Source organism: Oryctolagus cuniculus, chromosome 8 (genome assembly GCF_051225735.1).
Source record: "Oryctolagus cuniculus isolate XC-2025 breed Fujian yellow rabbit chromosome 8, ASM5122573v1, whole genome shotgun sequence".
Taxonomy (NCBI): Eukaryota; Metazoa; Chordata; class Mammalia; order Lagomorpha; family Leporidae; genus Oryctolagus; species Oryctolagus cuniculus.
In genome coordinates this window covers 32,161,477-32,188,273 of record NC_142874.1, presented here as the reverse complement: position 1 = coordinate 32,188,273, position 26,797 = coordinate 32,161,477, and the positions used below count along the sequence as shown (strand labels likewise).

Below are 26,797 nucleotides of genomic sequence, written 5' to 3'. Positions count from 1 at the left end.
AAAAAAAGGGCAGAATATCCCTCCAAGCTGGCTGTTTGGAAACAGGACAATGTGAAGGACCCCTCTCACCCCAGGGGACAACACGCCTGGGGACAGAGCACAAAAGCCCGCCTTGCTAAAGGAAAATCCGTCAGTGGCTGCACTGGTTTCCAGTGTGCACTGCCCACGGCCGCCTCCATGCAATGAGCCAACCCCTGTAGAAGCCGCCAGGACTCCAGTTTAATCAAACTCACAGCAGCTGGAGAGAAAGTGCCACTCAGCCCGCCCCCACCTATGGGGGTCATTTCAAAGTGTGCAGGGGGAGCTAGGGGTGACACAGGCAGGGAGAGGAGGTTCAGGGGAGGAGGGGGTTTCTGACGTCCAGGGCTCAGGGTCCATCTTCTGCGTCTACTCCTCGCTGTCGGGCCCCTCATCGCTGTCCTCGCCCAGGGGAAACGCTTTGGGGGTCCTCTGGGTTGCAAATGCACGAGTGTCCATGGGGCATCCCTGGTTCAGGATAGCCTGTGGTGAAACCGCAAGAGAGAAGTCACTGCCCATCTCAGACCCCACGCTGGCCGTACGCCCAAGTTCAGCGAGGCTCAGGGAAGGCTCCAGACACACAGGCACAGGAGCTTCATGCACAGGCAAGGCTCCCCGAGGTACCCAGGTGTCTCAACCCTAGCCAGGACAGACATCTGTCGTGCAGCTAAGGGTAAGCGGCAGCAGGAGCTGGCTGGAATTGGCACCACTGCCATCAGACTGTCTCATCCTCTGTTCTATGTCCTCCCCTAACCCACCCAGACCCCACGTGCCCACACTGTTGTAGGAAGAAAGCTCCTCATGACCTAAAACCACATGTTGGGGATTTCGCCCTTGGGAAGATGACCCAGAAGGCTGATGGGAGACTGGATGAGTGAATGAATGAGCAAGTGAATGAATGAATGAGATCAGTGGCGCTGGGCAGCCCACTCTTGAAGGGGATGAGCCAGTAAGCCACACCTTGCTGGTAACCACAGCAACCACAATGCAGCTGCAGCTCTTGAACCCTGCTCCGTGAACCTCCTGTCTCCTTCCCTCCCTCGTCTGCCTAGCCCAGGTCAGAGGGGACGAGGCTACTTGGAGAAGGGGAGTTAGGGGAGGGCACGAAGGAAAGACAAGGATGGGAAGGGAGTCTGAACATGTGGAGACACAGAGAGGCTGGGGGAAGGGAACACGGGATCAGGACGGGGACGGGCATCTAGGGCCCTTACGAGCTTCTCCTCCTTGGCTGGGGGACTCCGCAGGCAGTAGCAGAGGGGCGCGTAGGCGATGTTGATGACCCCGATGATCACCATGAGCCCGGGGAAACCGATGGCTCGCACGATGGCACCCGCAGTGGACGGGCCTGGGAAAAACAAACCCGGTTCCCAAGGTGATACTGAGCCTGGATCCTGGCAGGTGACTCAGAAGATGTCATGGGGCCAGCTATCTCTGGAGGCTGGCGCCTTATGGTTGCACCTGCAGCTGCCTGGTGGTGGATGGGGTGGAGGGGTCCCATCCAGGGGGTCCCACCCCCCACCACATACCTACTGCAAAGCCCAAGCAAAAGGCCACATCTGCGATGGCATAGACACTCCCATACACCGAGGTGTGGCGCAGGTCCACCAGGTGACCCATGATGGGCATCAGGGAGGAGTCCACCATGCCTGTGGGTACAGCAAACGACGCTGCCAGCCAGCGTTGCCCACGTGGGGCATCCCTCCGCCCCTCCTCAGCACACACACTCACTCCAGGCTGGAATCATGAGCCCACCACCCCTTCACACCCCTGCTCCATCCCTCACCCCCATGAGAAAAGACGGGAGAAAGATCTGAACCCAAACTCAGCCATCACGGCTTCCCGCTTCCTGGGAGAGCGCCTCCTACCTATGGCAAAGCCAAGTCCTGCGTTGGGACCAATGAGGCTGAAAATATTGGGAGCCAGAGGAACCTGCCAGGGGAAAGAGGAAGAGGTCATCAGGACCCGCCCAGCTGGCGGGCGGGGTGGGGCTCAAGGGTTCCCATGGAAACACATGAGCAAACTGAGTGCTGTTATCCACAGCACTGGGGCTCCCTGCGCACCTGTCACCGAGCTGTGGCTTGGAGGCTGTCGGAATCCTCTCTGCAGAGGTGAGGGGTGCAGGACCCAGCTCAAAGTCGCACCAACAGCAAGGGGCCAAGCTGGGACCGGAGCTCATGCTCCCAGCCCGGTCCTTGTCTCCCCCGCACCTAGGGGCAGGTGCGCTTCTGCTCCCCATGGGGAGGACCTCTCTCAAAGTAGAAGGGGCCCCTCTCTTTCTTCTACCTAACATTCTGGTGCCAAAAGCTGAGGCATGGATCTTGGATCCCCTGGTAACTTAGGGGGACCTGTCAGGGTGGCAGGGATCATGGAGTCATCAAACGGCCCCATCTGCTTCAAGTGCCCGTGTGTAGTCTCAGGCCTCTGGCTACAGCCGACCTATGGTCCTCTCTCCTCCCCGCAGTGGGATTCACCTCCCCTGGCGCATCTCCCCAGCACTCAGCTGCTCCCTGTTCAGAAGCAAACTTCACGACCATCCTCACCAAGTCAACCCTCTTCTCATTTTTCAGGAAAGCGGCCTTTAGATGTCTAGTTTGCACTCTCTCTCTCTCTCTCTCAAGCCTGATTGTACTTACGCAGAGCAGGCTGACTCCTACTACCACCATCCCAATCAGGGAACACAACCACCTGCAAGAAAAGCACCCCCATCAGTGCTCAGGGGGAGATGCCCCCCACCTGCCGCCTCTCCCCACCACACGGGCCAGAGTCCATCCCAACTCCATCAACTCCTTGGGACCTAAGAAGACAGGAGCGGTGTCTGTACAGCGGCTTTGCACCCAGCCAAGAGGACCCTGTCCTGGCCCCATCTCTCTTCCCACAGCAGAGCCAGGGCAGGTGCAGTGGGACCTGCTCTTGCTTCCTTTAGAAGAGGAATCGCTGGCCCAGAAGGTTCTTAACCCTTGTGTGTAGCCCTCCTCCAGCTCAGTTCACGCTCTTTTTTAAGTTCAGACCACCTGCTACCTATTTGTATTCCACCGGGTCTTTGAGGTCCAGCTCAAAATCCTGTCCAACGACTTCCCTTCTCTGGTTTCCTTTGGCAGAGTTTAGTGTTTACATCTTTGTTTTTCTTTTTTTTATTATATGGGTTTTTTTATTTTTATTTTTTATTTTTTGACAGGCAGAGTGGACAGTGAGAGAGAGAGAGAGAGAGAGAGAGAGAGAAAGGTCTTCCTTTGCCGTTGGTTCACCCTCCAATGGCCGCCGCAGCCGGCGCACTGCGGCCGGCGCACCGCGCTGATCCGATGGCAGGAGCCAGGTGCTTATCCTGGTCTCCCATGGGGTGCAGGGCCCAAGCACTTGGGCCATCCTCCACTGCACTCCCTGGCCACAGCAGAGAGCTGGCCTGGAAGAGGGGCAACCGGGATAGAATCTGGCGCCCCGACCAGGACTAGAACCCGGTGTGCCGGCGCCACAAGGCGGAGGATTAGCCTAGTGAGCCGTGGCGCCGGCCAGTGTTTACATCTTGATGTTGACGTCCAGGGGTAAAACAGAAGTTGTCCCCATGGTAGTGAAGGAAGGAAAACTGGACTCCTATCTCTTGACCCCTAGCCTTTTCTTCCTTTGGGAGTCTTCAAGGTACCCCCAGGGAACTCCCCAGTGTTCCATGGCACCTAGTTTGACAACCCCTGCCTCCCAGCGCTGCCTTCTGCATAGCTGTTCTCCAGCAGGGTTCCTTGAAACCTCCCACTGGATTGCAGGTGGCTGGAAGGGCAGAGCTGTCCGTCAAGTACCCACTGCCACTTCCAACAGTAACCCCCACAGCAACACCCCAGGAAGCACTGTGCTCACGACCCAGCTGCCCCCTCCTCCCAGTGAGCGGGTCCGATCGGTGTGCACTGTCCTCTCAACTTTCAGTCTCCCCCACACACACCTCAAAGGGCCCTCCCGCCTGACACTGCTGTCCCTCTTCCCAGACCCCTGGGGCTACGTACCGACCCATCTTGTTGGCCAACACGCCAAAGAGGTTGGTGCCAATGAGGTAGGACACACTGGCAGGCAGGAAAGCCAGACCTGTGGAAAGATACAGACCGCCCCTCCCTTCAACCTCAGGGCATGCCAAGTCCACCCCAAAACACCTTGTCTCCTTCTAGAGAGTGGAGCTCCCCTCCCTGGTTACCTTCCAGGACCCCAGACCAATTTGTGGCATGGTTTAGGAGTCCTTGTGCAAACCCAGGGCCAACGTCATGGGATTGTCCCACCCCTACACACAGCTCTCTGTCTTCCTGGGGAGCAGGGCAGTGTTTAACCTCCAAACGTTTCATGGGCTTCTGACCCCACACCGAGACTTCCTGGCCGACGGCCCTAATGAGTCACTGCCATGAACGTGATACGTGGGATGATCAGGATGAGAACGGGAGCTACAGAGAAAGACATGAATACTCACTGGAAAGTAAAATCCCTGCTTGCTACTGCTTTGCTAGTGACTTGGACAAATTACCTAACTATCTGAGCCTCGATTTCTACATCTGGAGAAAGCAAAGGCACCATGTATTAGATTAGGTTCCAGGGAGGAGCAAATTAGATCATGCATGTAAAAGTACATGCGTGTAAAAGTAGTTGGTGCATTGAAGTCCTGGTCACATGGCTTTTTAATGTGACAAGAGAGCCAAGTGTTCTGGAAACATGAGCTTTGGAGCCATATGAAACTGGGTTCCAATCACGGAGCAGCCACTTTTTAAGGCCGTGACACGGAGTAATGCCCTCACTCTCTCTGAGTCTTTTATTCATTACTTTTCATGAACTTTTACCGTGTACCATGTATCGTTTAGCAAGGAATAGCATAATCCAAGGATTGAAATGCTTAGTAGATCAAGTGGAGGCTCCAGGCTGTTGCATGTACAAATCTGGAGCTCTGAGGGGCAGTCATCATCACAGTTATAAATGGGAGATCATTAGTTTATATGTGGTCCTTCAAGCCACAGGCATGGGTGGGATCCATGGGGAGAGATAGGAGAGGGAAGGGCAGAGACCCAGTGTCTGAGCCCCGGGGACCTCCAGCCTTGGAACGCCAGCACAGGCAGTGAGGAGAAGCCCGGGAAGTGGGTGACAGGACTGGGATTCAGAGCAGCTGGGGCTTTCCCCATAAATAGAGAGAAGGTAATGCCTGCAAGTGCAGCAAGTAGACACACTGGCTGACGGGGCAGGCGAGCTCCTTCCTCCTGGCTTCCAGCTTTCAGTGATTGGCGAGGAGGGAAATACAAGGGCTAAGGGTGATGACGTGAAAGAGGGCACGGGGAAGGTTTGGATGGGGAAATGTGCAATCGTCATTTGGAAGTGGAAAGGAAACTGCGAGTGGGGACCTCCAGAAAGGCTGTTAGATGGACTAGGAGCCCACTTTGGACCTGTGGCCATAAACACAAGGTGAGGGGAGCATCCTGGCTGTGGGTCATTCCACAGCCCCATTCCTCTGTTCAGATACAGACAAGGAGCAGGCAACCCAACAGGTTCAACCACGGTTCAGACTCAGGGAGAGAGGGGTTTCCAAGGAGTAACATTGATGATGAACAGTGGAATTCAAGCTGAGCAAAGAAAGACGTGAGGACATGAGCAGTAACAGAAATAGAAAGACTTGAGGCCAATGGGCCGCAGCTCCAGTGTGGCCGAAAGTGACCTGGGGACCCAGAACACCTGAGCAAAGGACATGGCCAGTGCTGACCGGCTGCCTTGGAGTTGAGATTTCAGAGGAGATATAATTACTGGTGATGCTAAGGTCAAGGGTGAACTTAGGGAGCCAGTGTTGTACTGCAGTGGGTTAAGCTGCTGCCTACAGTGCCAGCATCCGATATGAGCCCCTGTTCAGGTCTCATCTGCTCCGCTTCCAATCTGGCTCCCTGCTAACGCACCTGGGAAGGCAGCAGAAAATGGCCCAAGTGCCTGGGCCCCTGCACCCAGTTGGGAGACTACTGGAAAAAGCTCCTGACTCTGGCTTCAGCCTGGCGCAGCCTTGGGTGTTGCAGCCATTTGAGGAATGAACCAACAGATGTTAGATCTCTCTCCCTTCCTATCTCTCCCTCTCTCTCCCTCCCTCTCTCTCTCCCTCTCCCTCTCTCTCTCTCTAACTCTGCCTTTCAAATAAGTGAATACAATCATTTTTTAAAAAAGCGCATATGAAACAAATATGCATAGGATTGTAAAATAATCATAATAACAGCAACAACAATCACAATAAGAATTACAAGAGTAGGTTAAGGATGGGACCCAGATGTCGGCAGTGTTGATCCACAGGATGCTGAAGTCACGGGAGGGCAGGTGAAAAAAACATGACCGAGCTGCCAACAGCTCAGGAAATGACAACCAGGAAGAGGGCTGGGGTGGCAGAATCTAAGGACACTGGGGTGTCATATGTCACCACCTGGGGTCTTAGAGGGAGAACCGAGAAGAGACAGCCCCACTGCAGCAGAGGTAAGCATGCCTGGAGGGACATGGGTGGACACAGATGGGGTCCCTGGAAAACATCCAGCCTTGGCAGGGCAGGAAGACCCAGGACGTGGCTCAAAAGAGGGTGAGGGGCTGGTGTCGCTTGTGGATTTGGAAGGGCCATGCAAAATCAGGTCGAACCCAGCAGTCCCTCAAACAAGGAGACGCTGATAACTCCTAGCACACGGATAGGCTGTGAGGCTCAAATGGGAGCATGCGTGCCAATGGCTTTACCCAGCGCCTGGTGCAGAGTAAAATGTCCTGTGAACATGGGCCTTACTTATCAGAGCCATAGCCAATGAGTGACGGGTCACTCCAATGCCAGGTGTCCTTGCTACCCCACCCCAGCTTTGGGGCAGCACAGGAAGAGCTGCCGGCAGTGAGTCTGGGTCCCATGAGCCCTCGCTACCCATCTCTGCAACCTAGAACAAACCATGCAGATAATACAAAAAGTCACGATTCCAATTAAACCAGAAGTCAAACATTCACCAGTTACTGGCTGACGGTGTGTTTGCTTTTCATATTCTCGTCTATGGGATCCAAGCAAAGTGTGCCTGATTATATTTGTCTAATCTGCCTGTCCAAGGCGGCAATCTGGTTCAAACCGTACTCATTTGTTTATATTTAATCGCTTTAAAAATGTGGAGGTTATGATGAACCCAGCTGTTTATCTACGCTGCAGAAATGGGCACTGCCAGCATGCTCATTGGCCCTCATACATCTCCTTGCCATCATTTTAAATGGTGTGGAATTTCCTGCACCTAAGTCTCCTCAATGTGCATGACATTTTTCCTGAGGATCTGGTTATCGCATGTATTTCAGAAATATGCTATGCAAAAAAAAAAAAAAAAGTGCTCCAGACATGGTCTATAACATATCCAAGCAGAGCAGGGCTGGGGTGGAGGGTGGGGAGGGAAGTCACAAAAAAATGACTGTTGAGATTATTTCAACAGAAATGCTTACAAAAACCATTCGTGGTCACAATTCTGCAGGACCAAGCTTGCCCCGTTGTTCCAGGCGCTCCGTCAATCCCTTTAGAACACATAGATCAAAACCACCTTGAAAGGGGTCTCCACTATCCAAAGAAGTGGCGACCAGGGTGTGGCCAGGGCCAGGACCCAGCCTGGGCGGACCTGTTTCAGAGCCCAGAGGCTGTTTGCTCCGTTCCGCTAACTGTTCCAAGCCCACAGCAGCTCTGGGACTCCGGGCTCCATCACAGATCTCAAGCAGTCTCAGACACTTCAGTCTCCCCTGCAGCTCCCCACAACCCCAGGGAGCTGTTCCTGGTGTGGGGGCAATGGCTTTCAAGGTGCACACGCACCCCACCTGGAATCCTACTGTGACTGTGCGCTTGCTTTTGCTGCAGCGACCCGAGCCTTAGCAAAGCTCTCCGGGTGATTCTGAGCTCATCCCGGTGAACCTCTGAGTTCCAGCTGCAGTTTCCAGCTGCAGAGAGCGAGCCCTGAGGGAAGCTGTCCTGGATGATGGGCGACTGGCAGTGGAGGAACGCGGGGACTGGGCTATTGGGGAAGGACCACTCCACGGCAGACACACTCAGACACCAAAGCCCAAGTGGCCAGAACCTCAGGGCAGCGGCTGTGCCATATTGCCCTGAACGCAGATGACCTCAATCAGTCATCATGATCAGTGGCAGGTGCAGCCAGAAAAAAATTCAATTTGGAACTAAGAGTGCAGCTGCCAGGCTTGCTGGCATTGTCCTCTTAAAAAAAATTAGATTTCGCGCTTCTGATTGCCTGCTGAGCCACATCGGGTTCTTATCAGTGTCTGTCTCCTGCAGCACTGAGCAGTTTGCACGCAGCCCTTCCTGCCCTCTTGCCCCAGCCTCCCTGGGGAGGGCTGCCGTCGCCTCTCTGAGCTCAGATGGGTCAAGAGGAGAAGAAGCTGGGGTCCAGAGCTCTCCACTGGGGGCAGAGCCCGGCACCTGCCCTGGGCGACAACCACACACATGCTCTGGAAGTTTCTGTCCAGACGTGAAGAGACAAGGAGAGTATTCTAGGGTCTGGGCAGGTGAAGAAAGCATGGGTGGTCATGGTGGTGCGTATCACTGTGGTACCAGGATTCTCCAAAAGATGCATGGAAAAGCATATCAAGAAAAACGATGCGTAGGTTTCAAAAGGTGTTGCACCAAAATAACCTTGTCTTTTAATTCCATTTTTCCACAAACTTTTTGAAGTCCCTTGTAAGTCATACAAAGCATTTCTATACTTTCTGTCATGTATTCCTCCAATTTCCTTTTGAACTTGATAGTATTAAATTTTTTCTGCTGGATTATTTATTTGAAAGGCAGAGAGCCAGAAAAAGAAAGAGAAAGGCAGACCGACAGATTTTTCTACCCTCTGATTCACTCCTCAGATGCCAGCAGTGTCCAAAGCTGGGAGATTGCAACTTAATCCAGGTCTCTCACGTGGGTGGCGGGAATCCAAGTACTTGAGCCATTCCTGCTGCCTCTCAGGGGCCACATTAGCACAAAAGCTGAAGTCTGGAGCCAGGCATTGGAGCCAGGCACTTCGATATGGAACCGGTATCTCAACTGCTAGAGCAAATGCCCACCCCAGAACTAGATAGCATGTTGGTCCCTGCTTGAGAGATGAGAAAAAGCAACACTCAGAAACTTTGAGTGACTCACACAAGTTTGTACAACCAATCAACGGGGCTAAAACACAGACCTAAGTCTTTGGATGGGAAATTTCTCATCGTTCTACCACATGGCTGGGTACACGACCTCTCAGTAGCTCCCTGCACACCCACCTACCTGCTCCATCTCAGGCTAACTCTCCGAGGGGCTGCCCACTCCCCCTGGTCTGGATGCATGGGTGTGGACCTGGAAAGTAACTCTACGAAAGAAGCACATTGTCCCCTTGTGCCATGGATGACGTGGACTCGATGCTTCTCGATTACCTGAGAGGGGGCCCATGGCTCCCAGCTCTCGCCCCAGCCCAGGTGGGGGGCCAGCTACTTACCCAGCTGCCACTCAGGGGAGCACATGGTCTGCATCATCCAAATGGGCAGTGTAGGTTCCAGCATGGCCACGCCCATGTTGGCAAAGCAGATGGAGCCTGGGGAGGAGGAGAGGCACCTGTGTGAGCATCGTAGTTGCCTGAAGCCCCGCCCCTCCCGGCTCTGAGTGAGGCTGTGGCCAACCCACCTGCAGCCACCAGTATATAAGGGTCTCTGAGAAGCATGAAGAGTGGAGTCCCCTGGGTGCTCTGTGAACACAAACAAAAATCTTACATCGGTCCCGAAAACACGTCCCTCCCTTTCTCGTGGAGTCGGAGGGTGTGTGGCAGGACCCTGGAGACCACAGTCTGTGCTCCTTTCCTGGAGACAGCCAGAAATCCAAGCCCAGGGAGACTGATGTGCTGGGCATCACAGAGCGAGCTGGAGCAGAGCCCAGGTGGGAGCCCTGTCTCTTCGTGACTGTTGACCAGGGCGGAGAGAGTTGGGAACAAGGCTAGGATTGGACAGCAGGTGGACTTGCCCCGTTTCTCTGCCTCTCTGGCACTGATATTTGTTCTAGAAGAATCTGAAAATGAGCACCTGGTTCTAAAAGTGAGCGTGGAGGTGCCAGTTCAGGAAACCCCTCCTGCTTCTGAATTCTCGGCTCTGAACACATGCCACCAGAGCAGCAGAAGGAATGAACCCCCGGGCTGAAACTCCAGCCTGGTCGTCCAGTTCTCATTGCTCTACCCTAGGCCACACCTTCATCCCAGCTGAACCCGGCCACCCCCTCCCTCCCATGCATCCCACAGTCCCCCAGTCATCCCTTCTTTCTCAACTCCATAGCTCCATGCCCTACGCGTTCTTCAAGGTCAAGTTCAATGATGCCTTCTTGTCCAAAGCACTCCCTGACTTGGCAGCTGGAACTTCTCTTGTTTTCCATCTTCTCAGCACCACAGCCTGCTCCTCTACAGAATTCACAACCCTCTGTCTTGGAAGAACCCTCCCTGCATACACACAGGAGTGGATTTGGTTTTTCAGAGATCCTGAAACTTAAAGACCATGCCCTCGCCCCGTATATAATGATGTAAATTATAAAGCATACATAGAGAATTCCAATAAACCTTGCGATTCAATAATCCTATTGGTAGTACTTTAAGGATTATTCCCAACATTGTAAAGATGCATACATGTAAGAGGATTAATTGAAGCACTATTTGTAATGGCAAATCCTAAAAGCCACCCAAAATCCCAGACACAGGAGATGGAGTTAAATATGGCCCACACAGAATGGTGCTGGGAAAACCATAAGGAGGAACTCCAGGAAGTCATAGGGAGTAACCTAAAGGGTATTTAATTAACCAAGAGAAAGAGAAGAGGGGCCGGCGCTGTGGTGCAGAGGGTTAAAGGCCTGGCCTGCAGTGCCGACATCCCATATGGGCGCCGGTTCGAGTCCTTGCTGCTCCACTTGTGATCCAGCTCTCTGCTATGTCCTGGGAAAGCAGTGGAAGATGGCCCAAGTCCTTGGGTCCCTGCACCTGCGTGGAAGACCCAAAGGAAGCTCCTGGCTCCTGGCTTCAGACCAGCTCAGCTCTGGCCATTGCAGTCATTTGGGGAGTGAACCAGTGGATGGAAGACCTCTCTCTCTCTCTCTCTCTCTGGCTCTACCTCTCTCTGTTATTCTGTCTTTCAAATAAATAATAAGTCTTTTAGAAAAAGAAAAAGAGAAAAATGCAAAGGATACAGACACAAGAAAAAAGGGGAAATCAGAAAACAGGCACAATCCATCCTGGGGAAAACACAAATGCATAGGAAAGTCAAACCATAAAACAATGACATTGGTTGCCTGCAAGTGGTGGAGTGAGGAAGATGAGGGTAAAACATTGTGGAGGGAGGGACATTCTCTGGCTGGACCCTCTGGATCATTCTAACTTTCAGCTGATATTGGTCTCCACACTCGAAAAATAACATCGTATCAGAGCTATGTATCAGAGCTATGGAACGGTGTCCCTGCCCCCAGATTCACACTCTGAAGCCCAAACCCCTAAAAGGATGGTATTTGCAGATAGGGTGTTTAAGGGGCGGTGGAGACTACATGAGGGCATACAGCAAGGTGGAGCCATCATCGGGTAGGACTGCAGAGCCCGCTCTCTGCGCACACACAGAGGAAAACTCCGGCGAAGGCTGCTGGGAAGGCGGCCATCCGCAACCAGGAAAGAGAGCCCTCACCAGAAACCACCATTCACAGTGCCTCCGTCTTGGGCTTCCAGCCTCCAGACTTTGGAAAAACAGGTGTCTGTTGTTTAAGCCACTCAGTCCATGGCACCTGTCCCAACAGCCTAATAGAAATAGCAAGACTAGAAGAAAAAAATGTGAATGACAGGTCAAGAAATACAAAGGCACACAAACGAATTTTAAGTGCATCGCATGTGATGCAATGACCCTAAAGGTGGAGAAAGGAGCCCTTGCCGATAACTGCTGAATGTAGCACTTGGGCTGGGTTCCCTAAGTCTCAGGAAAAAAGAACAGCAAACACCTTGAGTGCATCTTAGCAGGTTGTTTTTTGTGGCACTATAGATACATAAATCATAAGTGCTGTAGGGTAGCACAAGTAAATCAAGGTCTTGATATTGGGGGTAGTTAGGAGCCTCACTAGAAAAGGAACGGGGAACACACAGGGACTGATATGGACTGGGGAAAGCTAGGAGGAGTTCTGTATAGCTGAGCTAGAAGTGGAAGGTTGGCATGAGTGCATGAGAGAGAGAGCGAGCCAGCGAGCGAGCGAGGGAGAGAATGTGCATACCCACTCTGTCACTGAACCAAGCTGATAGTAAGTGGATAAATAAAAGGTCCCTCCAAAAGTACATGGAAAATGCATCTCATAAATAAATAAACATATAAGAAATAAATAAAATACAACTGTACTTCCAAAAGTTCATGAGAAATGGAATTGAAAGATAAGCTTATTTGTTTATTTGGTGCAAGATGTTTTTTAAATCCATGCAGAAAGTTTACAAAAATTCATCTTATAAAAAACTATGCATGGATTTCAAAATGTTTTTGCACCAAAATAAACTTTAAATTTCATTTTCCACAAACTTTTGCAAGTATCCTCTTACCTATTGTGTGTGTGTGTGTGTGTGTGTGTGTGTGTGTGTGATGTATAAGTAGACAAGGAAAGAGAAATGGCTATTTCTTACAGCAAAATGCCTCGTGATGTGGAGGGGTTGGGGAAATACAACAGTACTTTAAAAAAAAAAAGAACATATTTGGCACTGTGGCGTAGCGGGTAAAGCACACCACCTGTAGTGCCAGTATCGTATACGGCGCCGGTTCGAGTCCTGGCTGCTCCACTTCCAATCCAGATCTCTGCTATGGCCTAGGAAAGCAATAGAAGATGGCCCAAATCCTTGGGCCCCTGCACCCACGTGGGAGACCCAGAAGAAGCTCCTGGTTCCTGGCTTCAGATTGGCACAGCTCCGGCCATTGCAGTCATCTGGGGAGTGAACCAGTGGATGCAAGATCTCTCTCTTTCTCTCTCTCTCTCTCTCTCTCTCTCTTTCTCCCCTCTCTCTAGCTGTAACTCTACCTCTCAAAAAAAAAAAAAGATAAGTGTATCACAGTGCAAATCAATTTTGAAATCCATGCATGCGAGAATCTTCACAAATCTCATGAAGAACATGTATTCTGAAGATGGATTTCAAAATGGTTTTGCTCCAAAATATACTTCTCTTTAAATTCCTTTTGCAGCCACCTCTGTGAAGTACCCTGTGAGTGTGTTCCCTAAGACTCTTTCGAGGCTGGTGCCGCAGCTCACTAGGCTAATCCTCCGCCTTGCGGCGCTGGCACCCCGGGTTCTAGTCCCAGTCAGGGCGCCGGATTCTGTCCCGGTTGCCCCTCTTCCAGGCCAGCTCTCTGCTGTGGCCAGGGAGTGCAGTGGAGGATGGCCCAAGTACTTGGGCCCTGCACCCCACGGGAGACCAGGAGAAGCACCTGGCTCCTGCCATCGGATCAGCACGGTGCGCCAGCCACGGCGGCCATTGGAGGGCGAACCAATGGCAAAAGGAAGACCTTTCTCTCTCTCTCTCTCTCACTGTCCACTCTGCCTGTCAAAAAAAAAAAAAAAAAAAAAAGACTTTCGAATTCTCAGAGGGCCTTTTCTCCATTTTTCCTCAACATCAAGCCAAGTGCTCTCAGTATCCCCCCCCCAGCACCCTAACTGTAGCCTCTCTGGGGGTCCAGGCAGTGTTCTCATTTCCCCTGACTTGGATTCCCTGCACACTGGGTCCCCACATGCATCCACTCTGCACCTGCACTTCTCGAAGCAGTGACCTTGAAGTCTACTCACCTCGGGAGAGACTTTGGAAGGACGTAAGATGCACAGCTGGAGTGCTAAGGATGACAGAGAGAGAGAGAGAGAGAGAGAGAGAGAGAGAGAGAGAGAGAATCATTCAGTTTGTCCACTGATGAGCTGGAAGCTCCAACACCAGCCCCGTTACCACCACCATAACACGAGGAAATCTGCTTCCCTGAGTTGCTTCCTTCTTTTCTAGGACAAGGAAGTCACTGATCCACAAAGACACAGCCACCCCACCCAGCATTAGCCAAGATGACGCCAGAGCATGGTGCGTCCCCAAGCTCACCTGCACCGCCATCTGCCTGGGGATTGTGCTGGTGACTTACCTCCATCCAGAAGCGCCAGCAAGGCCAAGATGAGGAAGGGGGCAGACTTCCCGACAAACTCATACATCACACTTCCAAAGGGAGCTCCCACTGGAAGAACAAAGCAACACGCATCCCAGAGGGGACGGCCGATCGCAGCCTGGGGGGGCTTCAGCCACGGTCCCCCAGTGAGCAGTCACTGAGAGCCTGTTAGGGGCTGAACTCCACGTGGGGGCTGGAGAGATGGAGAAGCCCCTGCTGGCCGTCCCCCAAGGCGCCCACATGTCCCCAGGTAGGAAATGCGTATGTGGGGTAGGGAGGGCAGGGGGACCTAGTTAATTAGAAGGCGGTGGAAAGTTCGACAGTAAACATCACAAACGCAAGGTGCAGTGTCAGCACCGTGGCTTGAGTCAGAAAGTCTGGGCAGCCACAAGAGCTTTGCCAAGTGCCTGTTAACCGGGTGGGGACGAAGCACGTGGGCACACAGAGATGTCAGCGCAGCCAGTGCGGTCAGGGGAGCAAGGCAGAGCCTCCATGCGCTGAGTGTTTGGGAGGGCAGGGCTGCAGGTGGGGGAGGTAGATGAGAAGTCCACTTGGCCTCACCCTTGATAACAGGGGAGAAACCCCCACCAGCTCCCGGCTCCAGAGCTCCCTCCAGTGGAGGAAGGGGGACAAGCAGCAGGGCTCACCATAGTCCAGCCAGAGACACGAGGAGCTACTTTGTAGCAGTGGCCTGAGAGGGAGAGGGTATAGCTGGCTGATTCTTTTGAGAGTGATGTAGGACCCATCACTGTTTGAGGTTGGGTATTTTGGTGGGTGGAGTCTAAACCAGAGCAGCCTTTGGATTGGTGGACCCTTCATGAGCGCTCCCGGAGGGCTGGCTGTCTGCAGCTTCTCACCGACCTCTGAGTGTGCTCGGCCTGCAGGAAGCACTCAGCAGAAGCCGCTGGCCTGTAGGACCATTCGGCAAAGCCACATCGAGGATGCGCCTTGAGCAAAGCAGAACTGAGTACAGAAAATCTGAATGTGCACCTCCATCTCTTGCATCTCCTAGCCGGGTGACTGGGGGTGGCCACTTAACTTTCTCATCATCTTGTCTATAATGGGGCACTCATTCCCCCTCTGAGGGGTGGGGGTGAAGCAGGGAGGATAGCTCCAGTAAGGGATGTAGCAGAGTGGAGCAAAGAAAATACCTTGGTATGAAGAGCATGGGCTGTGTGTGCAAGCAGAGGTGCGGCAGGCAGTGACTGTGAACTTGGGAGCAAGCTGCGTTCCCTTGTGGGCTGCTCAGTGTCTTAACGAGAAAGTGGTGTCACCTTTCCTCCCCGGTGGCTCTGAAGGTGTGCAATCACACCAGGGAAGGGAGGAAAATGCCCATCTCCATGACCTTGGGACGCCCTGCCTCCCAGAGCCACCTTCAGAGGGTCTGCAGTCTCCTGCCTTCTTGCCCCCGTCTCCAGCCAGGTGCCACTTACCCAGAACTCCCAAAGCCAGGCCACCCAGGGCGATCCCCATGGCTCGACCTCTCTCATGGTCATCAGTGTAGACACTGGCCAGCATCCCCAGACCTGACCAAGGGGGAAGAATGGAGTCTACACATGGTCCCTGCCCTGGTACAGCCTCAGTGACAATCTTGGCTAGAGATGGAGTTTGGGGAGGGAGGGTTTACAAGACTCAGACCACAGTATAATGCAAACTCTGCCTCTGTGATCCCTCAAACCCTTACTCTGCTCACTGCTGTTCAGAGCAGCAAAGGGAGGGCAAACAGCTTCCGGGAAGGGCGACACAGAACACCAGTGTCCAACTGTGCCGCGTTTCCCAGTGCTTTATCACTTCTCAGCACATTTGCCCGAGGGAGGGCACCACGGAGGAACACCACAAACACAGAGAATGTTCTGTTCAATGGGGTTCCCAGGGGACAGCACGAAAAAGCCGAGTACCTGGGAGGGCGTGGCCGGTGGTTTTTATCTGTAGCCGGTAAGATGGCATCAGATACCCACTTCATAGGATGGCATGAGATATTGTATTTGGCAAGGTGCTATGAACTGTGAGGGCATTGCTGGCAGTATTAACATAACTTCTGGGGCCAGCATGGTGATGCAGCAGGTCAAGCTGCCACCTGCAGTGCTGGTATCCTGTAGGGGTGCTGGTTCAAGTCCTGGCTGCTCCACTTCCAATCCAGCTCCCTACTAGTGCACCTGGGAAAGCAGTGGAAGATGGCCCAAGTGCTTGGGAACTTCCAACCCACATGGGAGACCAGGATGGAGTTCCTGGCTCCTGACACTGGCCTGGCCCAGCCCTGACTGTTGCAGGATTTTTTGGGAAGTGACCCAGGAGATAGAAGCTCTCTCTCTCTCTCTTTCTGCTTTTGAAATCAATCAATAAATCTTTTTTAAAAATAAAAGTAATATAACTGTTCCTATAAAATGTTAAGAGGTACAGAGAAAGGGCCACGGAGTGACACTAAATAAAAGCTTAGCCAACTTCAGGTTTTTAGTCTGGGCTTGTCCTGACCTGAGCTATTTGCATCTGAGTATTATCAGAGGAATGATGTCAGGGCTAGGGATCCACAGGCCCCACCAGCAACTCTATAATTACGTTGCCTCCGAATCCTGAGCTCTACCCTATAGGGTAATGTTCTCCTTAATTTCTTCGTGTAAATCGTATCATGTCTAGGGTGGTGAGAGATGTGTGTGTGTTGAGGATGTCAGAGTCACCTGCAACAGATGAAAACGAAGATCCAATGCCTTGAAGAGTCCGAGCCACGAACAGCAAGGCGTAGGTGCCAGAAAATGCAAACACTAGGCAAAGGGAAGCACAAGGAAGTCCCAGTGAGCACGCGGCCCTGGTGCCCCAGCCCCCAGAACACATGCCCACGACCAGGCAGAGCTGAGTCACTAGGTAAATGTTTTCACGGTGCCTGGTGACTGCTCCTTGCTTGGGATGTTGTCTCTCATCTCCCACTCTTGCTCATGACTGCTTTGTAACCAGAAAGGAGACTGAGAATCCCCAGGAGCAAAAACTGAGCCACCCCTGAGGCCCAGAGCCCAGGGCTGGACATGGTCCTTTGACCGTGCTCCTGCATCCTCCACGTGCAACACCCAGATCTGGCCTTGGCCATTGCTGAGTCCTGCTGGGCTGTCTGGAATAGAGTGGCAGAAAGCGGGGTGTACGCCAAAGAGCTTGGTGAAGAATAACGCCTCCGCTCCAGTCAGCTCCTTCCCCTTATGTGTATCAGCCCTTTTAACCAAATCGAGGCCGTGTTTAATAAGTAATAGCGAATGCCCAGCTCTGCTAGACTCTGTGGCAGGTGCGAGGTAAAGGGAACATTCAGTCTATGTCCTAGAAGACGTTTCATCTCCTGGAGACAAACACGCGTGCCCCTGAGAACCAAACAGGACTATGCCATCAAAAACTAAATTGCAGGCTGTGGTGGGAAGGGCGGGAGGTCCAGACACGTCTTAACCTCCGACTCCAGAACCCTGTCTCCCAGAGAGGGAGGCACCTCCCCCAGGGTGTCTGAATCCCGTTACCCACAATCCCAGGGGTCTCTGGCTGTACTAATCCCCTCCTGCACCTCCTCTCCACAAGGTCACTCCTGAACCCAAACAAGCACAGCTGTGGTCTCCCCCTTCCTGCCGTCTGTGCCCTCTCAGGCTTTCAGCTGACAGTCGGGTCAAACTCCACTGTTTCCATGTCCTTTCGGAATGCGTGGTCCCCTCACCTCCGTTTCCCCAAGGACTTCGTTGTTGTAAAACGGAAAGGCTCACATCCTGGGAAGCCCTTGATCCCAGGCAAACCAGGCCGGCTGGTCACCTTTTCTCTTAAGAAGACCAAAGCAACTTCCTCTGTGTGTCGCCATTTAGGTCCTGATTACACTAGGCATGGGTGCTTTAAGGATTGTGATAGAGGTCAGTAACCTCTCTGTATTGAAAAAAAGGAAAAGGGGCCGCTGCCGCGGCTCACTAGGCTAATCCTCCGCCTTGCGGCGCCGGCACACCGGGTTCTAGTCCCGGTCGGGGTGCCGGATTCTGTCCCAGTTGCCCCTCTTCCAGGCCAGCTCTCTGCTGTGGCCACAGAGTGCAGGATAAGTACCTGGCTCCTGCCATCGGCAGTGTGGTGCACCAGCCACTGCGGCTATTGGAGGGTGAACCAGTGGCAAAGGAAGACCTTTCTCTCTCTCTCTCTCTCACTGTCCACTTTGCCAGTCCAAAAAAAAAAAAAAAAAAAAAAAAAGAGGAAAAGGAAGGAAGGGGGAGGGGAGGGGAGGGGAGGGGAACAGGAGGGAGGGGAGGAAAAGAGGAAGGGAGGGGAACCCTAAATGATGTTATATAGGATATCCCGAACACTAAATGTATTTTCTTGGCTTGAATTAAGCCAACTTGTTACAGCAACGCAGGTTACATCAAGGACACAGTAAGTGTTCTTCAATACCTGCAGTGTGATAGATAAGAGAAAGCTTTCAGCTGTGAGTTCTGGGCAGAGAATCAGGCAAAGGCCTTATGTGAAGGCGTTTGGTATCCACGCGCACACTGCCTGGTCTTGGGTTGCAAGTGACTGTCTGGTCTGCCCAGGACAACCACTGCACACGCCTGGATATCTGGGACCTTAAATCCTTGGTCAGGGTGAGCACGGTACCCACACATGCGCACCTATCAGTTTTATGGAAGGATTTTAGGTCTCATTTGAGGAAACAGGGCATCTTATTGTCTTGCAATCTACTGCCCAGCATGGGCTGAGCTTCTAGAATGTTCAATAAACATCGCTAGCTTGAATCTCCTCGTTTTCTTGGATTCAGGGGCAATGTCACAGGGCAGCTGCAGTTCTCACATAGAATTCCACGCCTCAAGCTCTTCCAGCCCCAAAAGCAACAAATTCTTGCTGCATACGAGGTTGATCTGAGTCCAGCCCTGTGCTTGGACAGATAAAAAAGTGGAGGGGAGAAACAAAGAGAGCAGATAAGTGACAGAAAGGCAGGAAGAAGACCGCAACAGAGAAGGAGGACTACTGCTGGAACAGAGAATCAGCAGAGGCAGCAGGGGCCACGGGGGGGGGGGGGGGGGGGGCACGGGCAGCCTTCCCCTGCTGTAGCCCCCAGATGCCAACGCCCCTCCCCCCAACCCATTTTCCCTTTCATTTTATTTCTCAAGGTCAGTTCCTAGACTTATTTTTCTCACTTTCTGTTCTTTCTATTTTATTAGGAGCATTTTAGCTAATACTTGGTAGCCTGTTTCTTAGTGCCTTAGCAAACGTTACTTTCCAACACTTTAAGGTCCTTAAATGGAAAGCAGCAGATTTTTTGGAATTTTCCAGGTGCTATTCCTCAATTTGCATTTCTTTTGTTAATTTTACCCCTGACCTTTGCAGATCAAAATAATATGATCGCCTCCCAAAGATGCCAAGCTGGTGTTCAACTGGCTTCAGGGATAAGGGATGGACCGACACAGGTGCACACACACATACACAAACGGCCTTTGCCACTTTTCAGTTGTATCCATTCTCCTAAAGTAGAATAGGCAAATTCCAAACGGGTTTAGTTGCTACTGCTGTTGCAGGCCCCCCACAAAGACTGCACAACATTCGAATCAACATCCCAGCCCAAGGAGTCAGAAATTATCTCTGGGCTAAATGTCCCTGCTCTCTACAACACACTCCCATGAAAAAACCAAAGGCAGACGGCAAGAGGAAGAAAAGAGGAAGCTAATTACTTACTAACTGTGGAGAGAAACATGATAACGAAGCCAGCAAACATGGGAATGTGATATCCAATCCTAAAAGACAATTGCAAAACAGAAAGATACAATCTCATACAATGCATTCATATGGCTGGGCTACATTTTGCAATGTAAGTAGCAATTTTAAAAAAGCAGTGAATTTGAGTTCATGGCAAAGCATTGTTTAGAGTTTAAGGTAGACGGAAGAGTACACGTGAATGAGCACCAGTTCATTGACAAACATGCAAATTTACCCATAGACCACGCCCAAATCCCCAATTCCAGAAAAGATAGCCTAGTCCCTTTAAAATAGCAGGATAATCCCAAACGTAGCCAAAGGGGGCCGGAGATCTAGCATGCAACAGAACCACCCCATTCACACCCTCATCCCCTTCCTGCCATGTTCCAGGGCACTGAAGTGACATAAAGAGCACACTTCTAGAGGGCCGGCGACACAGCACAGCAGGCTAAGCCACCACCCGTGATGCCAGCACCCCATATCACAGCGCCAGTTCAAGTCCTGGCTGCTCTGGTTCCTATCCAGCTCCCTGTTAACGCTCCTGGGAAGGCAGCAGAAGAAGGTCCAAGTACTTTTGGGCTCCTGTCACCCACATGGGAGACCCAGACAGGGTTGTGGGATCCTGGCTTCCGTCTGGATGAGACTTGGCTGTTGTGGCCATTTAGAAAATGAGCGAGCAGTTGGAAGATTGTGTGTGTGTGTGTGTGTGTGTGTGTGTGTGTGTTTCCCTCACTCTGTGTCACTCTGCCTTTCAAATAAATAAATCTTTTTTTTTTTAAAAAAAGTACACTGCTGTTTTTTACAACTCTCTCCTTGCTCCTCCATATTGATTGTATACTAAGAAAATCCAAAGATATTTCCTCGGTACCATGTTACCCTTGGGGATAACCAGCTTTCCTAGGGCCCAGACAAGGGTGTGTTCCCTCCCCACAACAGCCCCCACCAATGCCCTCCTGACACTGCAGCCCGGCCTCTTATTCCTGAGTGCTGAGGCCTCCGCGGGGCCCCGAACCCCCTGACATGCCTGTTAGTGAGTGGGCCCACGAAGGGGTTAACCAGAAGTTGCATCAGAGCCTTCGAAGCAAACAGAACCCCGACTCGGAGGTTCTCTTCCCCCAGGAACTCCGTGTCTTGCCAACAGTTGCCATTGCGGGCGGAGAAGGGTGCAGTAACTGGAGCGGGGGTGGTGACAGACGTGCTGTTTGTCCACGCCGTGGCCTTGGGCCCACTGTCTCCAACAGCCACGGTGGAGTTGTCGAAGAAAGAGAAGATGGCAGAAAAGGCAGGCGAGGTGAGGGCCCGGCCAGGGGGCAGGGAGGTGTTGACCCCTTGGAACTCCGTGGTGTACAGGAAGGTGGGCACGATGGGCACTGAAAGGCAAGGAGAACAAGGGACAAGGGTTGGGCACAGCTGTCCCTACCCACTGCTAGGCTCGCCGTGCCCAAGAATGTGTAAAAGCCCCCTGCAAGACTGCACCTGCTCCCGAGATCCCATCACCGAAAGGGCCTAGGCTCCAACTGCGGAGCGGTCACTCTTCTTCCTGGATTCCGTAAGGTTTCCTGTTCTGCTTACCAGCTTTCTTCGTAACCCTCAATTTAACGCCCTGGGAGATGACATGTTTTGTAGGCTTGCACATAGCAGGGGAAAAAAAATCTGCCCATCTCAGCGGATGCCTCTCCTGGCTCTGCCTTCTTGCTTCAGCCCTCACACAAGGATGACCAGAGGCTGGGGACCATAGAGCCAGGTGTGGAGCCAGGAGCTCCTGCTGTGTGCACCTGTTAGCAGGTGGCCTTGGGCAAGTCATAAGTGGGACATCCTGAGATGGGTTGATTTGGGGATTTCAGATGAGGTCTATGTGCTAGTGTAGGTATGTGGGTTTCTTCTAGCGTGAATTCAGGACTTGCTAATTCACTGTTTGTTGGTGGTGACTTGTAGAGAGCACAGACTGCAACCAAAGAAGCACAAATAATGGAAATTGTGCTAGATTAACAACATATCTCAGGAAGTTCCTTCCGTTAAAGCATGCACTTAACCAGGAGGGGGAACACGCTTGTGTCTGTGCACTGGCAGAACTTAGCATCCAGATGAAGACAGCATTGACCAGGAAGAGGACTCTGCGGGAAGGAACCCCAGAGGTGGGGCTTAAGGAGCCGGCTGTCCCAGTAGAGTAGTGGCCGGGAAGGCAAACGTGGAAGGAGACACGACAACAGAGGCCGCTTGGAGTCACTGACACCCTGGGAAGACAGAGTTGGGAGACCCCAGTTCTGGGTCCAAGGCACCCTTCCTGTCTGGCCAAATGCTCTCTGACTGCCTTCTCTTTCAACCCCTGCAGTCATTTAGCCATCAGGTTGGTTGCAAACTCCATTTCCCGCAGGTTCCTCCAATCCCCAGCAACTTCTGTGCATTTCTGAACATGAAGGAGAAATTCCCCAGCGCTCACTGCTGAAATGGAACAGGATATGTACTGCCCGCTGGGATCCGAGCTAATGAGCCCTCAGCACAAAGACCCCTGCACGTACCCACCACAGTAAGCAGCATGTTGTCCAGGAGTAGGGCCACGAACACCACCACCAGCACCAGGTGCCTGGATGCTACCCCGTCCCTGAGCAACCTCTGGGGTGTGCCCAGGACTGCACGGAGCATGGTGAGGGCTGGGCTGGGGTATGTCTTCCGCTCCAGGCTCTTAGGGAGGGTACTGTGGTGGGCACAGATGTTCTGCAGCTGTACCGAAACAGCAGGAGGTCTGCCCAGGTGGGTGAGACTCCCTAGTAAAATAAAAAGCACAAAGGGTGGCAAGTTGATGGGGAGGGTTAGGAAACTATTCCCCTGCCTGGATCTGTTTGCTTCTTATATGAGGGCTCCCCTCCCCCACAAAAATAGAATTTATAGATAAGTTTTCCTATAATAAAATCCATATGTCTACCACAAACTGACTTTTGACAAATGTGCTAAAATCATTCCCTGGAGAAAGGACAGTCTCTTCGATAGATGGAACTGGGAAAACTGGATTTCCACAGGCAGACGTCTGGAACAGCACCCCTACCTGCTACTCTATATGAAAATCAACTCAAAATGGAATAACAATCTAAATGTAGGACCTGAAACTATAAAACTATGGTAGGAAGACATGGAATAAACACACCAAGACATTGGCACAGGCAGTGATTTTTCTGTTAAGACCCCAAATGCAAGGCAATAAAAGCAAAACATAAACAAACAGAATTATTTCAAACTAAGAAGCTTCCGCACAGCAAAGTAAACAAGGCAAAGTAACAGCTCACAGAATGTGATAAAATAGTGGCAAACCATGCAGACTATTACCCAAAAAGGGACTGATATACAGAATATTTAAGGAGCTCAAGAAATTCAACAACTAAACACAATCCAGTTAAGAAATGGGCAAAAGACATGAACAGGAATTTTTCAAAAGAAGAAATACAAAACGACAACAGATGCGTGAAATCACTAGCCATCAGGGAAATGCAAATAAAAATTAAAACTACTACAAATTATCACTTCACCCCAATTAGAGTGGCTATCATCCAAAAATCAAAAAATGACAAATACTGGTGAGGATGTGGAGAAAAAGTAACCCTACTGCACTACTGGTGGAAATGCAAATTGGTACAACCATTCTGGAGGACAGTATGGAAATTCCTCAAAAACCCAAAAATAGACCTACCATGTGACCCAGTTACCCCACTTCTGGGAATTTACCCAAAAGAAATGAAGTCAGCATGTAGATAAGATACCTGTACTGAGATGTTTATAGCAGCCCAATTCACATTAGCAAAAATACAGAATCAACTTAGCTGATGACTGAATGAAGAAAATACGGTAAACATACATGGTGGAATATTACTCAGCCAAAAAAAATGAAATCCCAACATTTACAACAAAGTGGATGGAACTGAGATCATTATGCTAAGAGAGTTAAATCAAACAAAGGACAAATTCCATGTGTTTTCTCTCATATGTGGAAGGGTATATATGTGTGTGTGTATGTGTATATATATATAATATATATAATTTTACAGGCCAAAAAATGCTTATATATGTGTGTATGCCATTTTATTATATAGATGTTTATAAATATTGTCTTCATTAAATTATACATGTTACATGATAATATACCCTCCTTTGCTCACTTTATAACCCTTGTCATGGATCCCACATTATATAATATTAATATCCCTGCTTAAAGAAAAATACTGTATGTATATACAGTATTTACTTAGGAAGATAATATGGCAATTGTTAAAAACTGTTAAATCTTTGTGTGCTCACTGAATTCTTCTTTCTACTTTTCTCTGTGATTTGAAATATTTTAAAATAAAAATTTTAAAGACCAAAAAATTTTTATTTCAATGTAAAAAATTTTTAAATGTCTCATTGTTTTTATATAATATGTATTTTCCATGAAATTTCAGCAGGTTAAACCACAGCTTGCAATGCCAGCATCCCATATGGATGCCAGTTCCAGTCCTGGTTGCTCCACTTCTGATCCAGCTCCTTACTAATGCACCAAGGAAAGCAGAGGAAGATGGCTCAAGTCCTTGGGCCACTGCACCCATGTGGGAGACCCTGATGGAGCACCTGACTTTGGCTTTGGCCTGGACCAGACCTAGCTGTTGCAACCATTTGGAAAGTAAACAAGTAGATGGAAGACTTTCTCCCTCTCTCTCTCTCTCTCTCTCTCTCTATATATATATATATATACACACACACACACTCTTCAATTTCTTTTTAAAGATATTTATTTGTTTATTTCAGAAACAAAGAGAGTTCCCATCCACTGGTTCACTCTCCAAATACCTGCAATGGGTGGATATGGGGAGGGGCTGAAGCCAGGTGCTGGAAACTCATTCCAGGTCCCCCATGTGAGTGGCAGGAACCCATGTACTTGAGCCATCAGCACCGCCTCCCAGGATCTGCATCAGCAGGAAACTGGAGTCAGGAGATGAAGCCAGGGACAGAACCCAGGTATCCAATGTGGGATTACGGGCATCTTAACCATTAGGCCAAATGCTTGTCCCACCTGCAAACTTTTTGAAGACCCCTGATATGCATGATTTTCAAAAATGCTTTGCACCCAAATAAGCTTCCCTTTTAATTCCATTTTCCATGCCCATTATGCAGTGCAGTGGGACGTCCCAGTAACTCCACCTGCTTCCCAGAATGCTTTGCAGGTAAGCACTGCTGCCCAGCTGTCTACATCTGGAATTGCACCAGGAACACTAAACGGACTCTACAGATTGCCTACCTAGGGATGTTTCTTGATCGTCAGACACTTGCCCACCACCTTGATGCTTTATGCTGTATCTAGGGACTGCCTGTATGTTTGTTTACTTCATCTTCTCCCCTAAACCCATTCTTCTTAACTACTGAAATCGGTTAAAAAGAAACTATATATGTATATATATATACATTTGTAATATATATATTACATATGGTCTATGTCTACATACAATCCAAAAATATCTCAGGTGGCATTTGTGCTACCCACAGGAAAACATTTACCTAAATCAAAGCTCCCCACTCACAGATTGGAAATCACAGATTTGGGAGCTTAGGGCACTTGTCTTAGATCCTACAGTCAGTGGTGAATTGGGATGAAAGCCCAAGTTTTTAACGTGTGGCCATCATTTTCCCTGGCTCTCTGGTGCTGGGAGAACTCCTACTCTTATTTAAGCAAAAGAGCCCTACTCCGAAAGGCAAGTTATTCTGCATCAGTAAAATGCTAACTTTCATAGTTAGTGCTCCGTGTAGGATTCCATCTCATCAGTCAGCATGAAGTCAAACTTTAGGGAATAATAGCTTCTGGGAAGAATCTTACTTTCTTTTATGTGGCTTCTGCTGCAGTACCAACAATACTCATTGTCATATTTATACGGATACCAACACAAAATATATCAGGTCCCCCAAATTGCATGCTCTCTGATTTGGCAACTCCACTTCAAACAGCCTATGCTAAAGAAATGATTGAAAATTCAGCCAAAGACTTATATTGATTCAACATTATCAGTTGTTGAATTATTTTATAAGCAAAAAAGAAACATGTAAAAAAAATGTGTTTCAGGTTATTTTAGCAACTTAGAAAATACTTGTAACATAACGTTAGCTGGAAAGGACATTACAATGTATAGCCTGGCCTCAATGGTATAAAAAATAAATAGTTGTGTACATTTGTAGAAGACCAGAAAGATGTGTGCCCAATGACTTAAAATACCTTCCTTTTCCTTTTCTATAACTTCCAGAAACTCTGTAATGAGCTACTTCCATAATACAAGAAGTAAATAATTTCAAGTGATTATTACCTAGGTGCAATAGTCAGTGTCATATGTTGGAGGGGAGCCCAAGCCCCGAGCTATTCTGTGCTAAGCCCACGGCTAGGAGACGCACACTTGCCATGGCGCAGTTCGAGTAATCCAGGTCCCTTGGGGAACACAGTCCCAGTTACATTTTAACAGGAAAATGCCCGCAGTTACTTCAGACCTTTCATTTCTCTGGGTCAATAAGGTACGTCCAAATGCGAATTGACTCAGGATACATAAGGATGAAAATGGGAAGTGACTAAAAGAGACGCAGTGGAGGTAGGAAGGTGGGGAGCAGAAGGAAGAACTACAGGGAGAGGCTAAACAAAGCAACGCCAACCAAACCAGGAAATTGCCAACAAATCAGTAGCAAACTCCATAAATGCAACCCTCTGGTGAGAAGCACAGGTAGCAAGGAGAGTTTCAATTTGTAGAGAGAGAGGGAAAAAATGCCTTACCCTACAGCCTATCTTGCTGAGAGGAGCCGGCAGCTGCTGGCAAAGCCCAGGGAACTCTGGTCTCTGGACGTGGACGTGCTGACGGATTTATTGCTACCTTGTATCTGAGGATGCTAGGCGCCTGCCCTTTGTCCACAGATTTAATTGGAACCTCCAACAGGTTTCATTCAAACCCCCAGC

At 50.4% G+C, this 26,797-nt stretch overlaps 1 protein-coding gene across 1 annotated transcript; it reads right to left on the bottom strand.

The window, feature by feature from the left end:
- SLC18A1 (solute carrier family 18 member A1) lies at window positions 1–26,797 on the bottom strand. Its single transcript, XM_002716868.6, has 16 exons — window positions 26,618–26,797; window positions 22,365–22,610; window positions 20,870–21,215; window positions 19,825–19,883; window positions 16,830–16,913; window positions 15,588–15,680; window positions 14,134–14,223; window positions 13,799–13,842; window positions 9,659–9,719; window positions 9,474–9,569; window positions 4,008–4,086; window positions 2,652–2,703; window positions 1,884–1,947; window positions 1,545–1,664; window positions 1,230–1,363; window positions 1–501 (listed from the first exon to the last, which is right to left on the bottom strand). The coding sequence occupies exons 2-16, from the start codon at window positions 22,486–22,488 to the stop codon at window positions 388–390; spliced, it is 1,560 nt and encodes a 519-aa protein (XP_002716914.2). The 5' UTR covers window positions 22,489–22,610; window positions 26,618–26,797; the 3' UTR covers window positions 1–387.

Coding starts and splice junctions, on each gene's coding strand:
- SLC18A1 (XM_002716868.6), bottom strand. CDS start 22,488: ATGCTCCGTGCAGTCCTGGGCACACCCCAGAGGTTGCTCAGGGACGGG. Junction 13,843..14,133: donor GCTGGCGCTTCTGGATGGAG/GTAAGTCACCAG, acceptor TGTCATCCTTAG/CACTCCAGCTGTGCATCTTA. Junction 1,948..2,651: donor TAGGAGTCAGCCTGCTCTGC/GTAAGTACAATC, acceptor TTCCCCTGGCAG/GTTCCTCTGGCTCCCAATAT.